This window comes from Corvus moneduloides, chromosome 16 (genome assembly GCF_009650955.1).
Source record: "Corvus moneduloides isolate bCorMon1 chromosome 16, bCorMon1.pri, whole genome shotgun sequence".
Lineage (NCBI taxonomy): Eukaryota > Metazoa > Chordata > Aves > Passeriformes > Corvidae > Corvus > Corvus moneduloides.
In genome coordinates this window covers 2,631,416-2,643,452 of record NC_045491.1, presented here as the reverse complement: position 1 = coordinate 2,643,452, position 12,037 = coordinate 2,631,416, and the positions used below count along the sequence as shown (strand labels likewise).

General features: G+C 39.8%; 1 protein-coding gene across 2 annotated transcripts in view; it reads right to left on the bottom strand.

Annotated features, from left to right (window-relative positions):
• TRRAP (transformation/transcription domain associated protein) overlaps positions 1-11,938 on the bottom strand; it is a 77,877-nt gene extending 65,939 nt beyond the window's left edge. Inside the window, exons 1-18 of one of the 2 annotated variants that reach the window (XM_032125684.1) lie at positions 11,796-11,938; positions 11,519-11,593; positions 10,792-10,937; positions 10,379-10,428; positions 9,301-9,411; positions 8,651-8,755; positions 7,981-8,064; positions 7,203-7,259; positions 6,478-6,603; positions 6,072-6,149; positions 5,751-5,839; positions 4,824-4,920; positions 4,319-4,457; positions 3,736-3,814; positions 2,483-2,717; positions 1,401-1,728; positions 1,192-1,289; positions 336-530 (exon numbers count right to left, since the gene is read on the bottom strand). In XM_032125684.1, the coding sequence (XP_031981575.1) occupies positions 336-530; positions 1,192-1,289; positions 1,401-1,728; positions 2,483-2,717; positions 3,736-3,814; positions 4,319-4,457; positions 4,824-4,920; positions 5,751-5,839; positions 6,072-6,149; positions 6,478-6,603; positions 7,203-7,259; positions 7,981-8,064; positions 8,651-8,755; positions 9,301-9,411; positions 10,379-10,428; positions 10,792-10,891 (1,971 nt within the window). In that variant the 5' untranslated portion in view covers positions 10,892-10,937; positions 11,519-11,593; positions 11,796-11,938. The remainder of the gene's footprint in view (positions 1-335; positions 531-1,191; positions 1,290-1,400; positions 1,729-2,482; positions 2,718-3,735; positions 3,815-4,318; positions 4,458-4,823; positions 4,921-5,750; positions 5,840-6,071; positions 6,150-6,477; positions 6,604-7,202; positions 7,260-7,980; positions 8,065-8,650; positions 8,756-9,300; positions 9,412-10,378; positions 10,429-10,791; positions 10,938-11,518; positions 11,594-11,795) is intronic. The other variant, XM_032125685.1, reaches the window with a different exon arrangement.
• Positions 11,939-12,037: the final 99 nt, after the last annotated feature.

The following is a 12,037-nucleotide window of genomic DNA, read 5'->3' as shown; positions in this document are numbered from 1 at the left end:
GACATTCTAGGACTTGCATTCTGTAAATTAGTAGAACATTAGCACAACCACCTGAAGAAAACAACAACTCCATAATGTCCAATACTTTTCAAGAATGAAGTCCATTCATATGTTCTAAACTGAAGTGTTCGTGTTTGTATTGCATCACTTAGTCTGGTAAGGTTTTTTCAAAATCCATCTTTAAATTATTTTCATAGACTATACAGACTGCTTCAAATCTCACATGCTAACTTCAATATTATGATTTAATATTCCACATCAGCCATATGTTCCTCAAGGCATTAAGCTCTTTCCTACATGCTGTTCATTATCAATTAAAGTAAACAATAACATACCTGAAGAGCATAGTTTTTAGAGATCCTCTCCACCATGTAAGGAACAGTAGTTTGAAAGATTTCTTTAAAAGTTAAAGGGTTCATCATTGTGAACACACCAGCAAAATGCTCCAGAACTTCCTTTTCCTCTTTCATCCTGACTGTCTGACAGTTTGCTACTCGAACATATGTCTGTCCATTTCCTGCTATTTGCACCTGCAGCAATTGAGAAAACAGATACACTGGTTACAGAATTCGAGTAGCTTCTTCCCCCTTATTCTTAAAATACCTTTTGAAAGTAACTGAGATTTTATGGGTTTGACATGCAAGCCCCACACAACTAGAAGTTGGGCACAAGAGCCAACCATGACAAAAATACTAAAACTGAGTGTTTTCAGAACAGATTTTAAAACTATGAAGTTAGAAGTGGAAAAAGACAACAGTAGGAGATACCAGTGTATTTGTAAATTACGTAATACCCAATCAAACACTCATCACATACACTCATCAGTACTTTGTGTAACTACAGAAGATAAACACAGACATGAATGCTTCAAGTATTAGCTAAACTATCGCCTTCAAGGATAGATTTCCTTCACTATATGAAAGAATTATTTCTAGTCTGACTTGCCTGCATGAACAGACAAAAATGGCTCTTAAGAAAATAATCTGCTGCTTCCAAGTAGTAAGCACTTTGAAATTCACTTTTGAAATGCATTCTTCATATTGAGCATTTCTCAATAGTTGTGGTCCCAGTTAAAGACTTAGTGAAAATACACTGCATGTGTAATCTGTGGTGTAGCTGACAAATAAATCCTTATAAAAAGATCTAACAGTAACTGTATAAATAGAAGTGCTATGTGGGCAGGTTACATACCTGATAAATATCCAACGCTTGCATTGCATATTTCACCAGCTTTATATAGATTTGAGTCTCCTTAGGTTGCAACTGCTTATTAGGAATGAATTGTGCTTCTGAAAGGAGAACAAGATAGTTAAGCATTAAAAATACTATTTGCTTTCATTCTAGAGCATTTTTTTCTGTAGAACTATGAGAGATAAATGTAATTAAATATGCAGTTTTACCACCAGGAGCTTTGCATGAGGTGATCCCCCACGTGATCGTCTTGACCCCACAGACCAAAGTTTTCACTAAGCTCCGGCAATCCGTGACCTGAAATGTCTGCTTGTCTTCTTTTTCTTTTTCCCCTTGTTTTTCAAACACAGGTACTGGTGTAGGGGCCACAGGAGTGGCTGGGGCAGGAGATGGGACAGGAACAGGGGCTGCATTTGCTGCTGTGGGCACTCCGGGTAACGCGGCTTCAGCTGCCCCGAGCTCGGACTGGGGCTTGCACTTCTTAAAAATGACAGAGAGCTGGTAGCGTGCTATGGTGTGGAATTTCAGAACAAACACCTAAGGCAAAGCAGGAGAAACAAATCAAAGAGCAGGGAGGGGGAAAGAAAAGGAAAATAAGTTTCTTCTTCAAAAATCATGCTAAATTTAATAGTACTAATAGTTCAGTTCAGAATACTGAGATCAATAGAATTTACAGCTATTTCTGAAGTCATTCAAATGACAAACACTTTTAGTGTATCAATAAATTAGTTTGCCTTCTTTGAGCAACGGGTGCATCCTCAATTTTCAAAAATACAAAAAAAACCCCTCTGTATAAAGATCCTTAAAAAGGATCATTAGGTCTTCAAAGAGCAGATATTTCTAATTGTACAGATTGCATTGTGTTATGCCAAGGACCTGTGTGAAGATCCTCTTTCAGGGCTTAAAAAAAACCCACACCAAAAAGCACACCCATAACCAGAAGGCATTAAAAAATCCAATTCTTGCATACTATTATACAAGGAAAAAAGCTTATAACTAAAATTTAGAATAAAATTATTTTTAAAAAAACAAGCTACCCAAAACAGGCATTCAGTTTCCTGCTTTGAAACTAGCCACTGAATGAAGCTGAGTTGACAAAGCATCTCCACTACACTTGAGATATGATCCCAGCTGCAGAGCATTTTAAAGAGCCCTGAAGCATTAAAGTGAAATACAGGACACAGACTACATATGCTCGTTTCTGAAGAGAGGAGAAAGTAAAATGCGATTGACAACATACTGCAAAACAGGATATCCAAGCAATTACCAAATGCTTTAAACAAATCAATACCTCCAGCATCCTCATAAGGATGTCTCTACCATTTCCATTTTCCTGTTCACTTTTAGACCGGATACAGTCTACCAAATTTAGCAGAAGCTTGCAAGACATGGTCTGGATACTGCTTGGCAAGGATTCATCATCAATGTTCTTGGCAAACAGCTGGACAGCCAGGGAGAGGTCATTGAGTGGCAGATGCTGCCGGACGTGATGCACCAGGTCTGCCAGGGTGCTGTATGCAAGGGGTCTACAGCCAAAACAAGCAATGATGAAAACACATGGAGCACAACTAAAAATGTTGTTAATTGGACTTAACATATAATTACTGCCTGGAAATATTTCCAAATTTCTCAAAGTAAGTTTTCTATTTTCATATGCAAACCCAGAGTTCACAAGGCTTTTTTGGTTACACAAGAGAATTTTAACGTGTACAACCTAACCAACGATGCACCAATCTATCCCACAACTCTGGTGTTGCCTCTTTGACCTTTCTTCCCCCCACTGCAGAACACCCCACCACATTTTTTTATCTACATGCAGTTAACATCCATGTTAGCCACCTTTTGAGCAGTGTTGGTAATCTGTTTCATAATTAGTCATAAATGATCCATGATTTCAAAAGCAGTTATGAAAATTGGTAAATTTCAAAAATCATTTCTTTTCAAATACCAGGTAAAGAATCTAGCAGAGCAAATACTTCTAAATCTAATACATGCTGTCAATAAGGCACACTTGATACTTAAACAAAAGGAAGCAATTCTCCTAGTTCAGATACTAATTTGATCAGCAAGCTCACCTAAAATCTAGGTTATTGAAAACATAGAAAGTTAAGTATTCTCTCCATTTACTTTTTCAATTGCAAACAAGTAAGTTTTAAGGTATTCATTGACAAAAAGTTTCTATCTCATTCAGATTTTACACTGGACATAAGATATAGGTTGTTTCATAAAATATTGGGCAGATACTGAGTTGGTTTCTCTGTGATCACCGTTTTGGTTGCCCTCTACAATTCAAAAAACTGAAATCATCTTCATTCACCCATTTTTCTCATTTTGCCCTACACTCACATTACCATGCTGTGCCATCAAAGTGTTAAACAAAAGTCACCATTCCAGCAGCAGAATCTCTGCCAATAAAACAATCTAGTAAAATTAGTTATTTGAAGCAAAGGTTTAGGACCCTATACAGAAGCTGTAAATATTAATAATTTTCCAACTAAGCAGCACTGGCAGGCACTCAGATCATTACTCCAAACTTTCTCATACCTCAGTGTCTCCCGGGCAGTGTATCCAGAGCCAATCAGTATAGATTCATCAAACAGCTTGTCCATGCACGGAATAAATTCTGTAATTTAAAACAACAGAAAAATGAAAAAGCCATACTCAATGATTGGCAAAGGAAATAATCAAAATAAAACAGTTAAGCATTAAACCACTTAATTTAGGTATTTAAACCTAAAGTTAGAAAGTGATTCTATCCCAGAATTAATTTCTGAAGCTTATAAAAGGCAGTGCCATTTACAAGGAAGCTTTCAAACAATCTCTTGTGACTGTCTACTCCACTGACACTTGCCCCTTGAGTAACACTGCAGTACCCAGTCAGAGCCAGTTATACTTGCAAAGAAAAAAAAAAAATGCTCACATTATTTTCAACTTCTAAAAACTAACTTTCTCTATATAATTAATGAGTTACTGGAAATGTGAAGTTGAGCAACCCTGCACACAACAATTCTGTTTGGCCTGGCCTCTTGTGATAGTCCAATATAAATAAGTAATATGCCTCTTAAATTGACAGAAATAGCTGAGCTCTTCCCAGTTTTCAGGTACATTCATAAAAAGTGCTACATACGGCTCCTCAGGTCTGTTGTCAGGATGTGCTTAGCAGCAATCAGGAGCTCCTTCCTGAGGTGTGCTGTTTCAGCTGGACAATTGGAGAGCAGCTGCAACATTCCTTTTACCATTTGCTGAGAATATTTAGCCACTAATTCCTGCAACAAAGAAAGAATAACATGAGTACAACTATTATGACATTCTATTCTTAAGGTTTGGGTTACATCTGCAAAATAGCACTCCATTAAAATTCACTTGTTTGTCTTCCAAAATCTACTCCTAAAACTAAAATACAATAGTGATTCCATAAATGCCCAGGGAGGGGGAATGGCACATTTCCACTTTGTATTCACATGAGAATACTTCTGAAAGGATAACCAAGTACAGCCCCACCTTCAGATATTCTACACAAGCGCTCCCATCTCCAATCCCTGATGCACTGCAGTCATGCAGATCACTTGCCTGCCATAAAGCAGCTAGAAACTTGATGCATTAAGTAACAAAGTAATAAAAATGCATCCTACCTGGTAAATTCTGATGATGTAAGCCAAAAAAGACAATGTTTTAATCTGAGCTGCGATAAAATCAGCATACAATTCCTTGTTATAAAGTTTATGTTGTCTGAAATTAAATTGAACAGTAGTTATGATTCTGTTCCTCTTAATACCTTCACTCAGAAAATTCAGTGAAGCTTCAAATCACATCATCTTGTAGTGAGGTTCTTGCTTCTTAAAGGAATATAATCCCTATGGAAGAGCCCATTTTCAACAAGCCCTCTGCCATTCCAATTCCCAGCAGCACCTTTCTACGGAAAGGCAACCCAATACAAAGCATCAAACATTTGGCTCAGTTCCCCTAACTGGGGCCATTTTTTCTCCAAGCAGTATTCCCTCCCACAGACTTGTCTGTCTCTCTCAAGCTTCAACCACTTAATTAGATCATCCAGGCAAGACAGGGAAAGGCAGAGATCTTGCTCCCACTGCCCTGCTCAGAACCACTTGCTGCTCTTCAGAAACATCCCTCTCTGAGGCAGAAAAAGCATGTGCCACACCACAAGGCTTCATGTAAGCTATACCTTGGAAGAGCAAAAATATATAATTGATGGCATGGCAAAGATTAAACAACAGCATGTGTCCAAGCTCCCAAGGTCCCCACCACGGTCTGTGGCAATATGGGGTTTTGTCAGAAACTGTTTTAAAAAAACTCATTATCAAATAATAAACTGGGACCTACTGCACAACTATGGACTTTATCAATGGCATATAATGCCAATTACTTCACATACAGAACCTTGACAATTTTTAGTCAAATAATCTTTGCTACTTTTGAGATGCAGTAAGACTAGAATGACAAATCACAAGATAGAAGACAAAAATATTTTGAGTAATATTGCATGACAGATTTAAGTAATTTATCCCTAATATAATCAAAATACTGTTAAATGCTCTTACCTTGCTTGAGTAGACACTTGTATTATAATAGTGTTCATAATCAAGGGCACAAATTCAGCTACTACATTATGAATGTTCAGTTTGTAGAGCTTAAAAAAAAAAAATAAAGTATTATTAGAGAAATTCACAAGTCACACTTGCAGTCAACTTACTGGAGAGCTAATCAGAAAAAAATTAAGACATCTCACCAGCTTATTTTTAGATGATATTTTACTTTCAAAAGTATATCACATTCATTTTTACTAATATGTTAACCAACAGAAGTGACACAAGCCATTCAGTAATGAAGTATTTACATGCAGAATACTGAAGTGTACTAACCTGATACATGAGAACAACAATAATAGGTAGCTCAGCCAAGACCTTTAGTGACAAAGATCCTCTGGGAATTATTGAATGCTGAAAGAAAGAATACATGCTTTATAAACAGTTTAATTATCAATTCAAAAGAGTATGTAAAACACAGTTTTACAGAAACTGCTCATTTTAGTAGTACTATACTTACTAATAATATTTTTAAAACACAAAAGCATTGGGTATTATATTAAATAAAAATCCTGTAATTACAGCTGCATAGAAAATGTCTGGAAAGTTTCAATTGGCTTCTGCAGAAAAGTTTTGATAACAAAAACAAGCAAAAAGAAAGTCTGTTATTTTTGCCTGGCCTTATGATCTGCAGTCCTGTGCTCCAGGCAGTTCCCCAGTTCAGAGCACTCAGAACACCCACCGTTCTCGTTTCGCTGTCTTCTCGCTCAGGGTTCACCTTCACCACAATGGTTGTAATCATGCCAACCATTTCAGGAGTGGGAACGGTGTTCTCTGGAATCACCTGAGGGTTCTCAAAATACCGATTCTACAAGGAAAGAGCAGAGGAAATATATCATAATGCCATTCACAGTCGAAAGGCCATCCCTCTCCTTAGAGCTCCTCCATATAATTTTCCCCCAGAGCAGTTCACTCCTCTCTGCATGTGATGTTTGCACTGCAGCATCTGCCTGGACCAGACACACACCCTGCAACCTTTCCCACTGGAACAAGAAGCAGAAAAGCTCCCCTAGCCAAGGCGGTTCTCCTGCTAAAAGAAAACATCCCAAGAGTTACTCTGTATCAGGGATGGAGGATCAGACAAGAGCTGCCTTCATGACCTCACCCTTCCCTCAGAAACGAGACACATTTGGCTACAAGGAGACAACTGCAGCCAATCTCACCCTGCTTCAGTACTTAAACTCACCTCGATTTTCTCATACCAGTAATAGTGTGCCACAAACAGAAGGTTTTCCAAACCAAAATCTAAATGTCTCCATTTTTAGACATAGTTTTGATAGATTCACTAAAACTGTATTTCCTTTGTGTCACTAGATACAAAATAATTATGTTAATATCTTTTAGAGAAAGAAATAAAAACTAGTTTTCGGACTATAGCAAGGGCAATTTAACAAGTAAAAAGCTTACCACTACTTTTGGAAGTTCCTTGTAAATCTGTTTCACAAAGTCCAAAAAATGATGAATCTAGGGAGGAAGAAGTCAGTTACCATAAACAAATTTTTAAAGAAAAAATTTTACATCACAATTTTAGAATCTCTGTATTAAGAGTACAAATACATAAAATCTCTAATCACCAACATTTTTCATGATAACTGAAAATAATCTGAAAGTGTTCTTCTATCTCCTTCTGCTCTGTCAGTATTAATTCAAATTTCTCTTGGAAAGAATCTAACCTACCTATCATCTCTATATAGTTCCAATACAGTATTGTTAGGTATAATTACTATGAATCAACTAAGTCTTTCCAAGCAAAAATCAAGGCAAAAATGCAACAGAATAACAATGCAAACTTCCAAATCCCCCTTGATGAGTCACAGGAGAGAAGAGGGGAGAGGGGAAAGGGGAAAGTCAATCATAGTAAATTCCTTTTTCAGGATTTTCTATTACAAACTAAAAAGGCATCAATTCTCTTCCTTTGTGTGGGAATTTTATTCCTTAAACTGATCATATTGTTCATAAACATTTAAACCAAGTATAACTAAGCTTAAACAGTTTGGTTTTTTCCCCAGGAGTGCTAGCATTATGCAATCCTCTTTCAAAAAAATTAAATATATGGTTACCACAACAGGTCAGGCAACATAAAAGGACAGCAGCAAAACAAATCAATCAACCCACTTGAACAAAACAGCAATTCTGAAGAGCATGGCAGTAAGTTTTATACCATCTAACAAGAGTTATGACCTACTTCTTGAGTGATTGCTGGTCGGAACTGTTTGTGCAATTCAATAATTATTCTTAAGCAAATCAGTACATTTTCTTCATTCTCTGTCTGGAAAAAAAAAAAAGAGACTTTTTAGTGAGCCTACTGCTGAATTCTTCAACTACTCAGTGGGTACTTCAAAACCCTGTAAAATGATACTCTTCTCAACAATCTACAGTGCCCCATCAATGGATTTGCATGAGCAAGTTGTCTTTCCTTGGGTACCTTGCAGTCCTAGAGTACGTCTGAAATTAAAGCCACCCCTATGGGAATAAAACCCAGACATTTCAACCACTCTGTACTGTCAGATCTGTTCCCATTGCCCCTCAAACAGAGACCCCCACGTGAGCTTCAAAGGGCAGTGTTGTGAATTCCCAGACAGAAAACAAACTCCAAGAATAAGCTATCTGCCAGAAAACATTGCTCAGCATGAGATCAGTACCCTGCATTTGTAAAATCCAAGTTTCTAAAGGGCAGAACAGAACCTGCAGAAAACCTGTAGGTGGTAAGAGAGGACATGGGTTAAGCTTAAACAGAATGCCCAGCACCAGCAGCACAGCTATGGAAAAATCCTACCCCCAGCAAATTTTGGAGATAAAGTAGAGGAAAATATTTCTGAAAATTTGACAGAGTTTTAAGAGGAAGGAAAAAATACCTCTAGGAATCTAAACATCACAGACAGGATATTTTTGGTATGAAGACGAAGATGTTCATTTGTTGGTATTCTGTGAATTATTTCAAGCACCAGCTTCCGGAGTTGCTGTAAAAAAAAAAAAGAAAGGAAAAATAAAGATATGGCAGAACTTTTTGGAAAATCCACAAAACCCAACAATTGGTTGCAGCATCTCTTTCAGCTTAATAATTCTGCATGTTAAAATAGAAAAAAAAATTTTATTTCATGTAGACATAGGCTTGTATACAAAGACATAATCCTTCCTACTACTCACCTAAGTGAATAAGGCAAATTTATCAAATTTACCATTGAAAAATCAGACTTTTTTTAAGGAATGCAATTTTAAGTATTTAATGACAAAGAATCAACTTTTGCCTTTCATTCCTAACCTTCAGTAAAGTCAGTAGTTTGTAACAATGTGAAGTATCTCAGCAAGAAAGCCAATTCCGTTGCACCTAGTTTTCCTCCTTTTTCTCCAAAGCCCAGATTTGCAAAGTTTATGAGTAACTTACTTAGGACTTTTTCAATTCCACTCCAAATGACAGATCTATTTTTAACAAGTCTTACATCAGTTCATTAGATTAATCAAGGACTTCGCTGCAAAAAGGCAGGAGATGCTCCACACAGTTTACCTGTGCTGGCTTCTCCTGCAGAAACTGAACTTCCCCATCCTGTAGAAAGGTGAGAAACCGAGGGATGATGTGTTCCAGGAATGTTGAATATTGAGGGGATGATGTCACATTCTAATTAAGAACAAAAAATGGGGAGATATAAAACAGACATCACACAGATTATATTCAGTTACATTCAAAGCCACTATTAAACATTTTCAGTGAATTTTGAATAGATTCAGTGACTAAGTATCTGCTGACACACTACAGAACCAAATGAGTTCCAAGAGAACATTAGCAAAACAAATACTGAGCAAGTTCTTCCCTACTGAAGACAAGAGCAATGAGAATCAACTAAGCCTTCAGATTCTAAACAGATCACCAGACTAAGCTGTTAAAACTACTTTTTTAGTCAGATAAATTGTTTTAGAGATGGCAGGTCAGCTTGAACAGATAAAAAACTCCACAAGAATGTTTTTTAGTCTTCTATAACTTCAAAACAGGTACATAACAACTAAGCATTCAACTGAAGTATAATTTCTGCTAACACAAGGTTGGGGTAACTCGTGTTTCATATTTTCTCTGCTGCTCATCTAACATGATGGTCCATCACCATGCAAAAGATGTCACTGGAGACATCTCCACCCCTGATGTCAGATTCTGCATCTGACAACTTCTCTCTCACTTCCACACCATGGAATACTCAGAGGAATCAGGAGGGCCTCTGCTTTACAAGGGCACAATACACATTTGAACTAAATAAAAGAACCCTTTAAATACAGACATTTCATAGCATTCAAAAAAACAGAAGAAAAAAACTCTTACTTCACTTTTATTTAAATGCTTAATGAAGAAATATTAGGCAATGAAAGCTCTTTAAGTCCAAACGTAATTCTTCAACAACCTGGCTAATTCCTAAATAGGAACCTAAAATCAATGACTTGTAACCATATAAATCATAAGTCACGGGACACTACTATTAATCTTTTAACTGCTTAACATCAGAAGTTCTATTAATATACATTAAGCACATGAAAGGCTGCCACTGCAGAAAGTTAGGGAGGGTTTTGTTGTTTGGAGTTGTTTTCTTTTTATTTACCTCAAAATTCTCACTGACTTCTTGCATCATTTTCAACTTGGTTTCATCAGCTGAAAATGGAAATTCAAGCAAAGAAAATGTGAGTGTAAAACTAGGTCATGAAGGAAAACACCAGGCTCATTGATCAAAGAAGCAATCAGATCTTATCAGTTTAGCTATCACTGCCCAGTTATAAGACACACAGTTCTCTCACACAACAACCACACAACTGCACACACACAAAGCTCACTCACTTTGGCTCATGCAAGTGTTTCTCATCATTTTGCTTCTTCAAAAATCAAAACCCAAACAAATTCCAAAGTGAATTCGACGGACTTCACTGCCTCATTTATCAATTGCCTGAACAAGTCCGAAACACTTGTGAAACAAACTGCTGAAGAGCTGTAATTTTCAGTAAGAAAAAAGACTCTTACGTGTATTGACATCTGTAAGAGCAGCCACAAACTGAAGGTATTTTTTCATCAAAGTGGTTTGGTCCACCACCGTAGGCCCTTGTGCTGAAACAAATGCCATCTTGGAAGAGGAAAGATCAGCTTTCAGTACATCAAGACCAACACACCTACAAAAGAATACAGAAGTATTTATTAGTTTACGTGGCTTGTTAACAGCAGCTATCCCACCACCTACATCCGTTCTTCTGACATATTGAAGAGGACCCCCTTTTCCAAAAACCGCAGCTGTCACATTTACTTAGGCTTACAAATATAACACCAAGCATGTACAGCACTCGCTGTGACAGGACTGCACTAATAGATAAAAGGGGTTATTGGGCTCTTCACAGCACATTTACGTGTTTTGCCTGGTTTCCTCTCTCCCAGCAGCAGGCTCCAGGCTCAGGGATGCTCCCGACACTGCACACGTGCTATCCTGTCTTCCGCCCCAGCCAGAGCTCAAACTTACTGCTACCCTCGGACACATCCCTGCGGGACTCACTCCCAGGGGCGCCAGCAGTTGTCCTGCTACCACAAACTGCCTTTCTCGCCCCTAAAGAAGCCTAAAATCACATCTAGCTTGAGACACCGACGACCTCCCTCCTCCCCTCGGGGCCTTCCCGTCAGTTTTGCTCCCGGCCAGGTCCGGCCGAGCCGGCCCGCAGGGCTGGGGGTGCCCGCAGCCAGCCCGGGACCCCGCGCCCCTCACCTTCCCCGCCGCAGCGCTGCTCGCCCGGGACGCTCCCAGCTGCCAGGGCGCCATCACGCCGAGCCCATCTCCGCCCTGCGAACACGGGCACCGTGAGCGGCCGCAGCGGCGCTTTCTCCCGTCCCTCAGCCCTCCCGGTGCCGGGCTCGGCCCCAGGCCTCCGGCGGGGCTCCGGCCGCTCCCTCCTGCCCGCGGCGCGCCGGTCCCGCCTCCCCTCGCCCCGCGTCACCGCGCCCAGGCCCGGGCCCCACCGGGGCGCTGCCGCCGCGCTCCTCACCCCGCGGCTCCGCGGGACCGCCCGGCCGTGGCCCCCCGGCTCCCTCCTTTGTTGCTCCCGGAGGCCGCCGGCAGCGCATGGGCGCGACGGAAGCGCCCGAGCTCAGTTCCGGCCGCCTCCTCCCGGTGCCGCCTCCTCCCGGTGCCGCCTCCCGCGCCTCTCGCCGGGCGGAGGCGGGCGCGCAGCTCCGCGGCACCGCCCGCTCCCTTCGCTGGCCCCGCAAGCCTCGGACGGCCCCGCCC